The 17,936-nt window shown below is 36.8% G+C and overlaps 1 protein-coding gene across 3 annotated transcripts in view; it reads right to left on the bottom strand.

Annotated features, from left to right (window-relative positions):
- Window positions 1-17,936, bottom strand: part of PTCH1 (patched 1) — a 114,362-nt gene that overhangs the window by 4,651 nt on the left and 91,775 nt on the right. For 2 of the 3 annotated variants that reach the window (XM_034410087.3, XM_034410089.3), the window contains exons 17-23: window positions 16,105-16,279; window positions 13,414-13,694; window positions 11,908-12,045; window positions 8,757-8,899; window positions 4,915-5,014; window positions 2,699-2,953; window positions 747-1,278 (exon numbers count right to left, since the gene is read on the bottom strand). In XM_034410087.3, the coding sequence (XP_034265978.1) occupies window positions 748-1,278; window positions 2,699-2,953; window positions 4,915-5,014; window positions 8,757-8,899; window positions 11,908-12,045; window positions 13,414-13,694; window positions 16,105-16,279 (1,623 nt within the window). In that variant the 3' untranslated portion in view covers window position 747. Of the gene's footprint in view, window positions 1-552; window positions 1,279-2,698; window positions 2,954-4,914; window positions 5,015-8,756; window positions 8,900-11,907; window positions 12,046-13,413; window positions 13,695-16,104; window positions 16,280-17,936 lie in introns of all 3 variants that reach the window. The other variant, XR_015732730.1, reaches the window with a different exon arrangement.

Below are 17,936 nucleotides of genomic sequence, written 5' to 3'. Positions count from 1 at the left end.
ATAATCCCACCACTATCCATATCGTACTGTCATATTCCATAACTTTCTTTAATGGCTCCAGTGAACATAGGCTGTGCCTATACATAATGCAGACACTATGTGTCTGGCTTCACTCACAGATTTCCTGTGAGTGTAGCATTAAAAGGGAAATAGAAAATACTGGCTTGTTTCTCATCTTTTCAACTAATTTATCAGCATGTCCAAACTGGGTTAGCTAAATTAATAACCAGTAAAGGCACGAAACTTTTCCCTTCTTTATTGATAATCATCCTGGCTGCTATCAAGTGAACCCAGAAAATTGAGATATTGTCCCTTAAATTTGAGTCTAGACTCAAGCCCCTTTTTATTTATTGAATTCATATAATTGCCCATCTCATTTGCATGTTCCCCTGTGTTTTAGAAATTCCTTAATACAATAAATTGCTTAAAACTACAGCAGGCTACAGCAATAGCACTTAGACTTATATACCACTTCATGCTTTACAGCACTCTCTAAGCAGTTTACAGAATCAGCACATTTCCCTCATTAATCTGGGTCCTCATTTTACCAACCTTGGGAGGATGGAAGGCTGAGTCAACCTTGAGTCGGTGAGGATCGAACTCCTGGAGGTGAGTTGAATTAGCCTGAAACACTGCATTCTAACCATTACATCAATGCTGAGATTGGTAAGAAGTGCACTGAAAGCAATTATGCATGCTGGCAGATGGTGTGAGTAATGCTACCCACTGGGGATGGAAAGTTTTACCTTAATCTGAGCCCTCGCCATGAGTCCTTTCTTCACATTCAACATCTTGCAGTTCTATGATTTCTATTTTAGAGTTCCTCCTCTCACACCGGACATTAAATGGCACATGAGGATCCTCAAATTGTCCATGCTCGGCTTCATGGTGTCTCTCACAGGCTGGACAGCTTCCTCCATGAGGATTGTGATTATGCCCAGCAGGATGTACAGCTACAGTAACTGAAGCTGAAGCAGTCACAGTAGTGATAGGCTGGCAGCATGGTGGCACAGAAGAGCCTGTGGCAGTGAAGGCTGGATTTCTGATGTTCTGAGAACGAGTTCTCTGACCAGAGCAATCCCTGTTACTAGAACAGGAATGCCCTTTAGTAAAAGTTTCAAAGGCATCTCTACGTGGCCGGTAAGGGGGTGGTTGTAGTCCTTCCCTTGGTTCTCTTTTCAATTTCTTGCTTTTATGCCATGTTTGTTGGGTTCCAGGGTCTTGGTTAGATTGTAGCTTTGGACTTGATGGATAATAGCTTGCATCTGGTTGGATCACCTGAAAAAAAAAAGGCAGGGAAACCTTTGAGCAATAATGTGGAACCAAACATTTTTATCTGGTTCATAAAACAGTTTTTGTTGCATTAATCAAATTTACTTTGCCACAGCTAAGTTACTTCGAAGCCTACATTTATTGCTGCTCTATAGCCCCTTTACTTCATAACAAGCAACAAAGAGCATCATTCCAGCAAAACAAAAGATTGTGCCTGCATCCACAAAATCACTTTCCACAATCTTATTCAAGTGTGTTCTCGTCAATCTGTTTAAGTAATTTCTCCTTTTGCAAAAAAGTGGAATGGAAATTTTCTCGTGTGGTTTCATAAGCAAACACTCTGGGTTTTTGGCAAGAGATAGAGTTCAAGTAGAAAATATTAATGAGATGGCACATTTAACTGATAAAACCTCAAAACATGGAGAGTACAGCATCTTTTTGAATCAAACACTTTTGATCCAGAAGTATACTTCTGGTCAGGGGCATCCACAGGTGGGGTCAGCAATATCAAGATGCTTGGCACAGTCAGACAGTTAAACTCCTGCCCCTTTTTAATGTTTGTCATTCTTATGTAAACAGGACGGGCCTTTAATTGCCCAGTCACACCTGCCATTTTGATCCTGTTGATTTTCCCCTCGCCACCATGGATGCCCCTGACTCTACTTGTTTTTTATGGCTCTAATTACCTATTCTTCACCTCAGAAGCAGCACTGGAAGCGAAGCAAAAGAATCCCTTTTTACCTCTTACTTTAGCTTGTTCAAATATGAATTGGACATGGTTTGGAAAAATATTTTGATAAATATTCATCACTTGTGTCAACTTATATCCAGCTAGAATTTTTTCTTTTTGTTCTTGCCCGCTTACATTCAAAGGCTACTTCATGCTGATGAAAGAGAATCTAGCAAAACTCAATTGCTTACTTGGAAATTATCTCAACCAAACTATACCAAATCCACTTCTCTACTCAAATCTCTGTGTCAGAAAAAAAAAAATATACAAATTAAACCCAGCTACATTCATTTAGTAGTAACACTTTGCTTTTTTTTATTACTGCAGTTGAATTTTGTAATAAGTAAAGTTAAAAAAATACAATTAAAGGACAGATGAAAATAGACTTTGTATTTATTACCTCTTTTTGTGTTCTTGAGATGAGATTATGAAAACATGCCTTGCTCATTAATCATCTCCTTCACTTACAAACAATTACTATTTTCCGTACCCTTATAGTCACATGAAATTTCTAAATAGGTATTACCTAACAATATCCCTTGTTCAAAGAATTATAATTTAATATTTTTCTATTTTAATTTATTATAAATATTCTTTCCTGAAATGGATTCCCTGCTTCAGGATTATTTTTAACAATAAGAATGTGGGCTCAATGGTACTATAAATTAAATAGCAAATGGGATTTCAGTTACTTACCGTGGATTTGGCAAACACTGGATTTTCAGTTGCTTCAACAATGATTTGATGGGCTGGGGCCCCGGTTCTCTGGGGGCCCTCATACTGATGTAGTTCCTCACTGATTCCTGATACTGTTGTCTGAGAACTGTATTCGGAATCAGATGTATCTGAGCCATTTTGACCATGAGTTGGTGGAACAGCAAACCTCACAATGCTTGGGGGAGGTTCAGAAGAAGGGGTAGGTAGTCTGCTCCTTCCATCAGCTGGAGAAACCTGAGAATAACATTTTTAAAGCTCTTAGTAGATCAATGAAAGCTTAGAGCATTTTTTCAAGATTGGAGAAATCCCACGATCAGTCTTTAAAGAATTATAGACAAATTGTATACATTTTCCACCTAATAATCCTTGATGAACAGTGCAGGAACATAAAATGTATTAAGATTTGATACACTGTTATTTAAACTGTGTTACTGCACATGATACATGGGTTGCTGCTGTTATGAATAAAAGGGCTCCAATTATTTCATACCTCCAATTACATACTTCTGTGACAATCTGTAGCATAATTCTTTTCACTGAAGCATCTTCCATTTTACCCATGTTTACATTCACCTCCTGTTCAGTTCACTGAAAGACCAACTGATCAATCTTCTAATATTTTTTTCATACAGGACTTATTTTCTCGCTATATTTTTTCCACATTCATTCTTGTTTCTTTCCCTTCTTTCCTTTTCTCCCGTCATTCATTAATTTTTCACAGTCTTTCGTATATTGTATGAACCTGCTAGTTGGTAGGATACCAAAAATATGCCGGTTTGGAAGGTAAGCAGCAGTTTAGGTATCTAAGTTAATACAGTAGTATAAGTATGCTTGGGGTAAAACTGGCCATTGATTGCACTTGTGACATTCTGATCAAAATATACCAGAATTGACCCAAACTGTCTTTGCCATTAGTAGGGGGTGAAGAACTATGTAAAAGCCTCAATTGACTAAAGCTATAAAAGGAAGTGAAAGTGGATCTATATGGCATGAAAGATTCATGGATCTATATGGCATGTGAAAGATTGTGTTTTGGAATATAGAGAAAGGGAGGGAGGGAGGGAGGAAGGAAGGAAGCGTTTATGAAACAAAGAAAGAGGAAATAATCTGAATAAGGGTGGTCTCATCTTTTAGACTGGAGCTGATGAATACATGTATGACAGTGAAGGTGTGTGTTCTGTTATGAAAAGAGGACTAAAATATGTGTCAAAAAGTATGAATTGCTACCATATAGTGATTCTGGGGAAGTATGAAAAAAGGAATTCAGAGATTGGGGATCTTCATTGTAACATTCTAATGAACAGTAACAATGAAACAACAGAAGATGAATTGTGGAGAAATTCTGAAAGAATGGAATTTGAGCTCTTGAGGAGAAAGTTGTTCTGAATTGATGGATGGAAATGAGACAAGATAGTAAAAAAAATGGTTATTAGAGCATTAAAAGACCTAAGAATGATGATTCTTCCCTGAGTACATGCTTTCTTTAAAAAATCTGCTGTTTCAAGTATTTAGTTTAAGTACATAATTTGTGTTTAGAAGAATGCTATCTGAAACATCTTCTCTATGAATACTGCATGAAGAACATTATTTTTCAAGCAGGCATGCTAGTATCCCAGCAGCTGTCTTCTGGGTCTGCAACTGACCAAACTTGATGTCATCATCTGTGCTTCTTTTGGCCCCCCCAAAAATGTTTCAGGAGAAAGGGGAAAAAAGTGAAGATGGCAGTAACAGACCTGCCTAAGAGGTAGCTGCAAGTATTGGAATGAAGTCAACCCCGATTAACAGCAATCAACTGGGGCCACTAGCTATGATGTATGGAGGGCTTTAATATATTTTAATATATTTTTATGCTTTGCAAAATTTTGTATTATATGCCTTTTCCCCTTCTTTCCAGTGTTCTGTTTTTGAAAAAGAGGCACACAAATGGAAGATAATAGTTGGGCCAGAAGAATAACACTTCTGATATCCAATCACAAATTGTTGATAAAAATTCTGCTTCAGAATCTACTTTTCTACATCAGAAAAGTTAGAACTGTAAAACAAATTAAGTTTTGGATTTTGAATTATGTTATCAAAGTACCAAATATTATAAAGCAATATAATTTAAAATGGTAAAAGCACAAAATATGTATCATTATAACAGAACTTCGGGGGAGGGAGATGACAACAATTTCTATAATGAGCATAATACTGACCTCAGGATATGGTCCAAATAGGGAAAGGAGAACAGGAAGCAGCACCAATCCATTCAAAGCGCCTAAGATAGTTAAAATTGCCAAAACAGCAAAGAAATACCTGAAACATTTAAAGATATAAAACGGTTACAATTAGAAAGCGTGTTCAATACTAAACACAGAAAACAAAACAGATAATATACTTTCATTAAATATTCAAGCAAGCATGCTAATATAGCGTTCATTTTTTTTTCTATTTAATGAATAAACTCAGCATGCAATTTTGTTTTCTTTTTTACCTTTTGGATTAGAGAGCTCTACATTCCACAACCAAAGTGTTAGTTCAAAAAAGGAAAGAGAAAAAAAGTTTGTTAATTTGCCAGAATCTTGCAGCATGTAATGTTATTTATGAACGTGTTACACAAACACAAAAATATGGAATGCAAACTGAATGACTGAAAGGATTGAAAGCACAAATACAATGAAAGAGGCCCTCCATTAGTGAAAATCCAGCAGAAGCAAACAAATGAAGTGAAGGGTGTAGAATTTAAACAATTTAGCCTAGAAGGAGAAAGAAGTCCACTTCTCCCAGCAACTAATCCAGTGTGAAATGCTCCTGCATCTAACAGCAGAATCTCTAATTAAATCTCTAGTGTATCAGGTAAGGCTTTCCCTTGCCATTCATTAATCATAACTTTCCGCCTTGAATTCTGTGAGCTCCACTTTTACCAAATAGCTCAAATTGCAACCTTTTTTAAACACAGGAACCCGCTTTTGCAAAGAAAATGCAAGCCATTCTGTGGTAAGCCAGAGCATTGTATTGCATAAGAGCCCTCTACAATAGCCAAGCTACATTGCAGGCTAATCTTTTGTTGAACAATTTAGCATCTCTGAACGCTCTTGTTTTGTGTCACCCAATTCAAACATAAAGGCTGAAGGACTATGGAAGAAGAGGAGAGTGCACAAGTGCTTGTCCTTTCCCACCATTGAGGGCTAAGGTCTGGCATCCTTCATGAATAACATGGCAAACCTGCCAACCAAGAAGAAAGCTGGGCTAGAAAATATCCAGCATGGGGGAAAGTGGGGATGGGATAGGGAGCAGGAAAAAGAGAGAGAGTGGAGAGAGGGACTAGGGAGAAACAGGCTAACCCCAAATATGCATTTTATGGTGCAGATTTTAGACAATTGTTTGAAGGTGAAAGGAACAGAAGGGGGAGATGAGTCAATTCTTTTGCTCACTATAGTTTTGCTCACTATGTGGCTTAAACAGGAAAAAAAAAACCCTACAGCTATCCTCCTGTTATGGAAGTATTACATTTGGAAGTTTCTGGTCTGAATTAGTGGAAAGGGGAAGGGGGAAATAAGCAACCAATTTCCTACACTAATGTAAATGAACACAACTTGGGAGTTCATACACAACTTCATATAAGACTTGCTGGAATCAATTGCAGCTCATCAATCTTACTCTAGAATAAACAGACTGATTACAGATCTGACCACTGAGTGTATAAAACCTCTACCTATATGTGCTGTTGAGCTTAAAATCTATTCCTTGAGGGAAAATTGCAGCCTTTCTTGAAACAATGCCCAAGAAGCTTTGCTTATTTACTTTCCATCCATCAGAGAGAGAGAGAGAGAGAGAGAGAGAGAGAGAGAGAGAGAGAGAGAGAGAGAGAGAGAGGGAGGGAGGGAGGGAGAGAGGGAGGGAGAGAGAGAGGGAGAGAGAGAGAGAGAAAATAAACTAAATCCAGGTTATGCTAGAAAATAATAAGAGCCAAGCTCAATTTTAAGACACTAAAAATAATTATTTGAAAAAAGTAATTTTTCAAGAGTGGAGACCTAAGGGGCGGTAGTGACCACTAGTTGTGTGGTGTTCTGTTCTCACAATAAAATATGAACAAAAGCCCCACTGGTATCAATGAAGAATGCACATTCCTAGTAATCTCTTGCCTGAAGTAAAGAATAAAATGGCAATGCCCTTCCCTGTGTTCCATAGGTAGAAGCTATTGACAGGCAATTAATATTTACTCCAACAAGTAAGATAGAAAAGCATCTCTTAGCACAATCAATGGAAGCAGATTAACAATTGGAGGCAAGCAGGGGAAGGTAAACCATGTGGTGTAGACAACTGCTCTTCATCGTCTTTCTACCACTTACTATTCTGCTCTGCTATTTTCTTCTACCCAATATAAATACAGTAAGGCTCAGAGTTGCCCAATTGCTGAGGCTGAGCACTCAAAAGCCTAATTACTTCATGATGAAATCACATCTGGAATACCTTATGTAAACACTGAGGAGAGAAATGATGCAGGAATGTAATGAAGAACTGAATAGGGGAGAGAAGTAAGAGGAAGCTTATGGGAAGCTAAGCGTGAACTAGCTTCAAATTTGGAGATATAAGAGGGGTATAATTTCAAAATATTTTGAAAAATTACATTTCTGTAGTGTTCTTTTGACTTTTACTATGTTTAGTAATCTAATAGTTAGAATCGGTAGTTCTCATAATATCCATTCACCTTATTCTATATTTTGTCTGCAATGCTATATTGTAGAGTTGCTTTTCTGCTCAAAAACTCTGCCTAAGAGGCAGATAGGATCCATTTCCAGCATCCCTCCAGAGAGTTTTCCTAAAGCAAGAATTAGTTTGATTCTTTTTATCTGAAAAATTAATATCCTTAATAAAATCCACCAGCTTCCTTTTGGTTCCAACAGAAAGGCCAATAGGCAGTTTTATGGATTTTACAGGACATCCTGTAGTCCTGCTGACTTAACATTCATTTCCAATTTTCTTTTTTAATTTTGGTCAAGAAAAGCTTTTTATAACCTTTGGTTTGGAAAAAGAAGGGGGAGAGAGAAAGGACCAGGGTACTTATAGTTTTATAGGCTTCTCAGTTCAAAACTATTCTCTATATAAATTGTTCTAAACAGTGTTTTGGTGAAAGGCCATCTCTGGTTAACCACTGGCAGTACCTAGTTTTTGAGATTAATTTAATGTTTTTATTAAATAAGAGTCTTGGCTGCCAAAGAGCCTTTCTGAGTTTTTCTCAGCACCTGTAGTGCAAGCAGAGTTTAAAATAAGTAGTAACACGATACAGTAAAAGTGAAGCCACAAGATTGCAGGCATGTTACATTATTACAACAGCAGGTAAATAGAAATGTCCAAGTTTCCAAAACAGAAATAGACAAAAGAAATTAGGAATTGTGATAATCCACACCCATTAGGGCGGCTGCATCTCCCTATCTCTCTGTGTGTATATCCTTTAACCCAGTTGAAATCCCCAAACCCATATTGAGACCGCAAATAATCGGATCTCCATGTTCAGAAATAAAGAAACAAGAGAAATCTGTTTTAGACAAGACAGGAGACAAAAGAGAGAAAAACAGTTACAAAACTAATTCTGCTAACAATGTCGCCTACAATCTATAATGGGATGGTGCTTTTATTACAGCAAAACAACATTTTACAAAAAGCAGGGGCAAATAGTCCTGAACTCTTTATCAAGCAAGAGGTTATAAAATAAAGAATAGGGAAGAAAAAAAAAGTGTATTGTAAACTTTAAAGCCAATTGTTGGGAGTTTTGCTTGTTATGTCCTCCTTGCTTTTTGCTTGAACAAAAGTTCTGGAGTACTTTGCACAATTTTTTGTTTCCAGCCATGTAGTTGGGATTTTATTTCATTGACAAATTTGGATAAAATTGCTTTTCATTGGTGTAACACTGACATACAATCCAAGAGAATACTGCTTCTCTTATCCACATGTCTTATTATTCAATTGTAAGGACATTTGAGTAATCAGGTACGTGAAGAGGTTCATTTTGTTCCCATAAAACAAAGGGGAAAAGACGAAAATAAGCAAGCTCTACCTGACAATAAAGTCAAATTCAGATCCTGCAAGCATTAACACGCCAAGTAGTGTAGACACAGCGCCATCCAACACAGGTGCAAACATGTGTTCTAATGCAAGGATAGTCCTACGATTTTTGTCTCCTATCGCTGTTAGAAATGCCTAGAAAAAAATATATTAATTAGTATGCACAGTTTAAGGATACTTGATTTTCCTCACAGAAATCAACAATGTACAAAATCCAGCAGATAATTATTTAAGGAATAGAAAAGTTATTCAATCTGTTATAAAATGTAATTTATAAATAAGCACTAGAAATCAATCCCAATCTCAGATATTTCAAGGCTAGCTATGATTATTCTCTTTTTCATTTGGGGAATTGCTTCCAATGTGGACATAATTCTTAATGCATACTGACAGGAATTACAACTCATCTCTAGGGATTGTTTGAAGATGGTCTTTACAGTTATTCTAAAATATTAAATGCTCCAACTAAATACCAAATAGTTTAACCAAACGCTGCAGATTACATCTATAAAATATATTGATCATTCTTTCTTCTTGTTTTGTGTTTTATTAAAATTCCATTCATTTCACCTAACAAGCAGAACTAGGGTATCACTGATGCCGTGAATTGTTCTTCCTAACCTTTAACATATCTTGTCTTTTTTCCATTTAAAACTTGATGATAAAGATTTATCTTTCCCTGACATTATTAATATTTATGCTGGAGTTCTTTTCACCCCTATATTCTTAAAATGTGTAATCACACTCCCTTAACTGTACTTTTTGACCATAGCATCTGGGGTTGGAAAAGGTGTTACATCACAAATTATTATATAGCTATATAATGCAGCAAAACATCCTCCAGATAAGACAATGTACTTCTGATGTTATACTATACTACAGAGCCCTTGTACATAATGGTTTGGATTTCAACTTCCCTCGACCTTAGGAAGCATGGACAATGCTGGTCCATGTGGGAGTTGTAGTTCCGAACATCTGGACAACATTGAATTCATGTACATTGTAGTTGGGCTCATAGAAAAATTAAAGAGACAGACATGCAGATAGCGGATGGATCAATAGAGCATTTTATAAGCTCTGAGTTATAAAAACATGCAGTGTAGGTTTTAGCACACTAAAATGAATGCATCTGTGAGATGTGGGGAAAAACACAATAGAAGGGGGAGTAGATATGAATGAAATATTCATTTGTAAAAATTCCCTTTAAGAACTACATAATGCAATTTATTGATAGCTAAACACTGACTATTTCATATTCTGTACAACTTTACTTTTTATGTTCAGCCAGCTATCCTCACTCTTTGGTAGTTTCCCTGTTAAATTTCTGGTGATTCAGGAAGAATGCTTTTAAAATATGTCTTCTATTTTAAGAAAAGCTCCATCATATTAGAAATCTGACATCCCAATGCTAGATCAGCAGGCATTTTTAATTTTAAAAAGGGGGTAGAAGACAGGTGGCAAAAAACATTAACTTAAGGCTATCAAACAGGGCTACAAAAAACCCCAAATAAACAATTGTAGCAGAATTAGAGCTTTCTGTACGTTTTTAGTTGTTGTTTTTTCCCCAATCAAGGGGCCATCCTCAATTCTGCCATCCAATTTTTTTAAAAAAAATAAAGACACAAACTGGAAGAAAAACACTCTAAAAAGAAATCTGGTAACTTTACTCTAATTCCTACATGACAGCTGCCTGAAGTATTTTGGTAGCAAATGACTACAGGCATGGAGATAAAAGGCAAAAGTAGATGAGATGTAAACTAATCACCTTGAAGTATGTCAGCATTTTAAAAAATAGCACCTGGTGCTACTTTTAGGGTGTGTGTGTATGAGAGAAAGACAGATAGCGAATGACAGACATAAATCAGCAATGCATGGGAGATGATATTTAACCTGTTACATCTTCAACTATAATAACAACAACAAAAATCTGCAATTAGTGCTATTTAAAACACCCTCCTGTAGGTGCCAAGGAGAAAGTAAAATTTACATAATAGCTTAAATTTTCATCACTCAAATAGCACAGATGGGAAAACTAGCACCTAGAAAATTATGTTTCCACATACACTATTATGAGTACATAGAACCATCTGCTTCTGACAACAGGCAGCACACATTATGCTATGACAGTGATGGCTAACCTTTTTGTTGTCGTGCCAAAAGCGGGGGGAGCAAGAGGGGGTCACTGTGCACGGGCCCACAGCCATAATTCAATGTCCCCCGTGCCCTGCCCCGCTGCACATGTGCACGCGACATCCCTGTGCTCCCCCCGCTTTTGGCACACAACAACAAAAAGTTTACCGGTGGGCCCGTTTTTTGCCCTCCCCAGACTCCAGAGGCTTTCTTGGAGCCTGGGGAGGGTGAAAACGGCCTTCCCCACACACCCCCGGAGGCTGTATACAGCCTGTTTCTCAACTTCCGGTGGGCCTGGAAGGCCCGAAAATCAGCTAGCCGGCATGCACATGCGCGCTGGAGATAAACTACGGCAACGCTTGTGTGCCCACAGATATGGCTCCATGTGCCACCTGTGGCACGCGTGCCATAGGTTCGCCATCACGGTGCTATGAAATTACTCCTAATTTAAAGCCTTCGTATTTGCTTTGTACCAGTGTAAATATAAATATGTGAGAATTTGTGCAAACATATAAAAGCACACACACCCCACAGTAGGTTCCTCATCCCATTAAATAAGATTTTCAAAAAAATCTTCAACATTATGGGGTAATAGCCAAACCAATTTGATTACAATATTGTATATTGCAGTAACTCAAATGCCTGAGATAAAGTATATGGATTAAACTGGAAAAATAATTGAGTGTGTGTGTGTGTGTGTGTGTGTGTGTGTATATATATATATATATATATATCACCTCTTGATAACTGCTCAAAAAAACAAAAAACCCAAGGAAAATGCATACATTTAAAAATGCATGTGACATACTGTTATATTTCTAGCTTATATGAATTAACTAAGAAATATGTAAACATTTTAACATTTTGCTATTGCATGCAGGGTATTTGCAATTTATTTATATGGTCATATTGTGTTATACAAATTTGTACTTGATTTTAGAAAAGCTGCACAAAACAATCCCGCCCCCCCCCAACATGGCATTTCAGATATTAGAAAGGACGTTGCCACCTACCAAAGCAATATGAACTGTGAATTCCACTCCAATTCCAACAGATGCAATCAGGATGACAACAGGAACTGCACTTAGTTTTATTCCAATTAGACCCATCATACCAAAGAGTTCCACTGTCATAAGAGCCAGTACAACCACCTAAAAGATTTCGGATGGTGGTTAATGATTTATCATGTTGCAGAAACAAAAGACAGAAAGTGCAACTGGCTTATTTAAAAAAAAACAAAAAAAAAACTTAAGTTATTGTGTTAAGTGTCTGTATCCTTAAAAATGTCATATAGTAATTTTCGCTGAAGGTAAGTTTATAATTTGGCACTGCAATCTAAAACTTTGTTTTTTTTTATTTTTTGCAATGTTTCACCTTCTACTTAATTCAGTCCTAGTACAGAGAGAGATATATAAAAAGATACAGGATTTCGACTAAGTAGATAACTGTAGGAAGAGGAGGAAGAGGTCTAAAAATTCTGTACAAAAGGTAGAATTCCTTTCTGTAACCCAAACCCACTTCTGTAGGAATCACAATAAATTATTTTATAAGCTAATGACTCATGACTGATAACATACACAGCCAAGTCTTTAGACAGCTCTTCTAGACTAAACATTTACCTTTTTACATACCTGTTATACAAATCTATAGGCCGAAACCCAGTAATCATTTTTTACCTCTACCATTTTATAAGCTGTAGAGAAGTTCATAAAGTTTAGGCAGAATAACATCAAACATTCTGTTTGGAAAGAATACCAGTGTACTGAAAGACGTCTGGTGCTTCACAGAACATATAAAAAAGTATTCTGTCTATATAGTTTATATTCACTATTTTATTTATTTTTTTTACACTCTGCAGCACTATGCCACATTCTTCTCTCTCGTTGGAGCTGAACATTGTTATCGACAACCAGACTCCTCAAGAGTGAAAGAGTTACACAATACCCACCGTAGTCTAGGATTATAGTTACCTTGAGGTAAAATGAGCGGCCTATAAATTTTATAAATAATGAGTTATGCTAGCACTATGGGTGCTCAGGTGCTCAGAGAGTCTAGTCTGTGCAGTTTAAGGAGAGCCATGCTTTGGGGATTATTTTGCCTTTCTCATCTGGGATAGCTGAAAATTTGAGAACTAACTGCAAAATCTATATAGTTTAAATGAAGATGTTTCAAACAAGAAAATGATTCCCTAAGCCAAAATTGCCCATAACAAATGCATACCGCACTGTACACACTTATAAAAAAAATGTTATAATTCTGACTTTTTTCTAGGGTATTAAGATGAAGCGAAATGTTTTAGACATCTTTATTTTTAAAACTTCCATTTAATACTGGGATAAAATATTAAGGTTATTACAGCATATACCTTGTGCAAGAAAACCTGCCCCATCAAGTAGTAGAATAAATATATCATGAATGATGCAATATACACACTCCACTAGTAGCTCAGACATAAATAAAACCTTCCTGAGTGTAGCAAGAGCTATGCTAAAAGGAATTTGACTTCAACAAAGACTTACAATGATCCCAGCTGTCCAGGGGTTCAGAAGAATGAGGGCACACACCAGAAACGTGCAGGCCAGAACCACGCTAATGGATAAGAGGAGCCAATGACGAAGGCTTATATATTGTTCCCAAAAGAGAAATGGATACCCGTTTGGATAACTGGGAATCCCAAGGTTAGTGTAATTATTGCAGATTGCTCTCACTTTCTCTATAGCTTCCACAAAATCAGAGGTATCACGCAGTCCATTGAGGTAGAAAGGAAATTGAGCATATTCAATAGGCTCAGCTTCTGGGACTAAGGAAAAAAACAACAACAATATACATATTTTATACATACACATAGAATCCTGGTGGCACACAAGAGCCCTGGTGGCACAGCAGACTAAAGCACTGTTATTAACACCAGCTGCCTGCAATTACTGCAAGTTTAAATCTCACCAGGCTCAAGGTTGACTCAGCCTTCCATCCTTTCTAAGGTAGGTAAAATGAGGACCCGGATTGTGGGGGCAATAAGCTGACTTTGTATAAATATACAAAAGTATGAAGGCTATTGCTTAACGCATTGTAAGCCGCCCTGAGTCTCCAGAGAAGGGCGGCAGATAAATCAAAAAAAAAAAAGAAAAGAAAAGAAAAGAAAAGAAAAGAAAAGAAAAGAAAAGAAAAGAAAAAAAAAAGAATCATGAATGTAGAAGGAAAAAGATGAGTGTGATTGTTTAGATGCCCTGTGTTAGCATAGGACTGTGTAGTAATTTACATTTAAATATGACTTTGGATACACCATGAAATGCCACACATACAGTTCTCTGAATAATAAAAAGGTACAGGGTATGTCAGATTTCAGTCATGCATGCCTCCATGGGATTCTATGCAGTGCACATTTGAACACTACAAAGAAATCCCAAAAAGAACATTCTAAAGAGAAAATAGCAGCGGTATTCTAAAACCACTAATCTTTTGTGGCTGGAGTCCTTCTTGTCCCAAAACAGAAAAAAAAAAAAAAAATCCTTCGAAGTTGACTTTTTTTTTTTTTTAATCACACAGTAGGTTTTGGTAACATTACTGCACATTAGGGAATTTCGGAGAAGTCGCTAAGTTTGTCCACCATAAAAGCAAAGATAAACTAACATATTTTCTGTGAGTTAATTTTATGTGAACCAGACCATGAAAGTTAATGCCCTAATGCATTTTGGCCTTTATGATTCCATAAGATTCTCTGTCATTATTTTTAAACTAATTAACTCTCCATCCCTGTTCTAAACATCTCCTATTAACCTGAAACAAGTTATCATATTATAAAAATACCTACATTGTTTACAAACTGTCAAGGCATCAAATACTTCCATTTAAAATATTTTAGATAGGAAGCCAAACCACTAGGACGGAAAGGATTTTAAAATATCCATTCAACTTAATCTGTTATGTTTCACAATTCGCTATCAGCAAATATTAAGTCCTGAGTGACAACCACACAAATATTTGGAGATTAAATTACATTTAATATTTGGACTGGGGATTACAAAATCTCAAGTACCTTTATACTACTCTGATATAAGGGTAATACTTCTGAAATCCTTGTGTTGCTGACAGCACTATAATCCCAACAATTTACAATGAAGCAATGAATAGGACCAGGATTTGTAATCAGTTAAATATTTTGAATGCTAAAGTTAGCCAGTACATTTGTTACATTTTCTCTGGCTATTGAAAATAAGCTTGAGAGCATGTTCCAGTCAGTCAAAGAAAGATTAAATACTTCAAGCGGTTAATTCAGGAAATACATAATTTTTATCCTTTAATGACATGGCATATCTACATTTTTCATGCTCTTTTTGAAAGCAATGCTAAGTCCACCATACAACCCATTCTTTCCCCCACTAAAGGAAGCTTTTTATAACTAGCTTTGGAGCACACTAGCTGTGTGTTCCTGACTCTGCAGGGTCATTCCCTTGACTTGCTAAACATGATTTGCCCTATTATAATCTCAACTATAAATTTTCATTAAGACAAGGTTTGGCTGGGTGCCCAAGAGCTTTAGGATTGAGATAGAAGGAAGGACAATTTCCTTGTTATCCAGTTGTATTGCTGTAAATACCACTCCTCTTCTTCCTTCACGCCTGCCACCCAATAACTAGCCAGCAGCCCAACCAATAAATCAAGTGTCAAAGCAACATTAAATTGGTATTGCTATTTAGAATGCAACAGAGAGTTGAGGAAAAATGCAAGGAAAATGGATATAGTTCTTTTAGATGTCTTCTCATCCCCACCCTTACAGTTCACAGACACAAGGCAGGTGCTAGAGAATGACCTAGTTTCCCAGAAATTCTTTGCTTCCGGACAGATTCCAAACAAACATGCAATAACTCCCAATGACAAAAACTCTGCATGGAACTAAAAGGTTTCCCTTACTCATAAAATGAGCTTGCAGTACTGAAATGAAATGCTGAATACAAGGTTTAAATTTTGATATAAATTATTAAAGAATTATTTCCCCACACACACAAATGCTACCAAAGTACAGCATTCTTTTACTACATTACACAACCACATCTATCTTCTGAGTCTTTACAGAATAAAGCAATATATATTATCCTGTATATAGTCAAGAGTCCTGGAAAGTGTCAGTGGACTTAAAAGCTGCTAAGGCTGGAAGGAAAAGCAGAGACATTTGAATAAATAGCAAGGTATTATAATAAAAGGTTCCTTACTGGTTACTGGCATATAGTCTGCTTTATCATGGACCCATTCTGGACGGTGGGGCCGGATGTTGCCTTGAGAGGCAGCGTAGGCCACAGGATCGTTGCTAACCCAGGCTGTTAGGTACATGTAGAACGCCTTTGGGTTAATGATTCCATCTGCATCCACCAAGCGCTGTTTAGCCAACTGAAAAATGCAAAGTGTTTCAGAATCACTCTTGCTCAAATTTTTAACACAAAAAGGCTGAGGCAAACAGCAGATGAGAGCACACAGAACATATGTTTGTGAGAAACATATTTTTATAGAGAGACCACAAGCATATTATTCCCAGCATGGGAGATATTTTTGTATCCAGATTTTTCAAACGGCTTGGAATGGTGTAAAATGCTTTGCGTGCAATTCGTCAGAAACATTAAATCAAAAGAAGGTTCCAGATGAATACTGAGCCAATTAAGCCTAAATTCTCATACACAGTCTGCAGCCAAGAGGGGCAAATGACCAAACTGCCGAGAAACATATTTAAAGGTGGTTTTGAGAAAAGGGGGAAAAAAAGAATTGGCAAGAGTCCTGTAGACGTCTGTGTGCAGTTAACCTCTGTTGTTAACACTGAAGGAAATGCCACCCAGTAAATGGAGGAGAGCTATAAAAATAAAACAACATCTGTATAAATTTTGCTAACGCTCGTCTCCTATGACCTACATATTTAGAAGATACCCAGCATCAAAAACCAGATGAATATATGGCTTTGAATAAGATAATCTTAAAGTACTATCTTGACCAAATTCTACTTTGTTAAACTACAAAAATGGTGATACTCAGAAGGTGCTAGAAAGGAAAAACAGCAGGTTTCTTGGTTTGTTCTTCAATCTGCCACAACTTTCATTTTTAAGGCTTTCTAATTATTTGAAAGGGCAGTGACAACAATCTTTATAAAAAGAAGCTGGAATCCAGAATCAATTAATCCACAGGACATGCAACAACTGTTTGACTTCAAATTGTTTCTAGACTTGCAGAATAAAATTCATGGGCCCTGGGGTTCCCATAGCACAATTTTATCTCTCTCAGGCAGAGGAAATTATGGCATATTGTGAGCCAGAGACCTACCATATTTGTCACATTGTGCAGTTGGTATTTTAAGTTTTAACAGTCATTTGGAATTCTTTAATTTCATTTTAGCTCCCCTTTCTGCCTCCTTCTTCTGCTGACACACTAATAACATAAATATACAAACTGCCATTTTTTTAAAACATCAAATGCCAATCATCATCATCAAACTTGTGGCAGGAAAGATTGAACTTTATCCTATGCAGTAAAATATACTGTCCTACACTGACAGAATTCTGCTTTCCACTGTCTGCTGGGAACTCAGAGGAGAAAGGGGGAATGAGAAATAACCTATTATGGTATGCGGGAAGACTGACAAGAGAAAGATATACCTTGGATAATCTGAGCCCAGCCTTTCAAGGTTGAAAATTACAACTCCTGCCCAGTGAAAAAAAAAGAAAAGAAAAAGAAAAACAAGAAAGTCCAGTTGCCTCTTGAAAAAACACTTTTGGGTCCTATCCAAAAAAGCAAACAGAGGAAAAACTTTTGGGTTTGATGTAAAATGTATTCATGGAATCATTCCAATAATTGGTCAGCTACATTCTGAACTAATTGGAATTTCTGAACAGTTTTGCAAAGGAAAACAAATATAAAATCCCAGAAATCTACCTTAGAAGTTACTCCTCTTAAGAAATGCTCTAGCCAGTAAGCTGGCAATAATAAGCAGTTCTGGCTATGGCAACTATCCTGAGTCCCACAATAAATCTTACAGCCGCTGTGCTCTGCTTCTTGGAGAATA

The sequence above is a fragment of the Pantherophis guttatus genome, chromosome 2, assembly GCF_059756535.1.
Source record: "Pantherophis guttatus breed Tessera chromosome 2, ASM5975653v1, whole genome shotgun sequence".
Lineage (NCBI taxonomy): Eukaryota > Metazoa > Chordata > Lepidosauria > Squamata > Colubridae > Pantherophis > Pantherophis guttatus.
The sequence above is the reverse complement of the archived record's forward strand: the minus strand, read 5'-3'. Positions and strand labels throughout refer to the sequence as shown.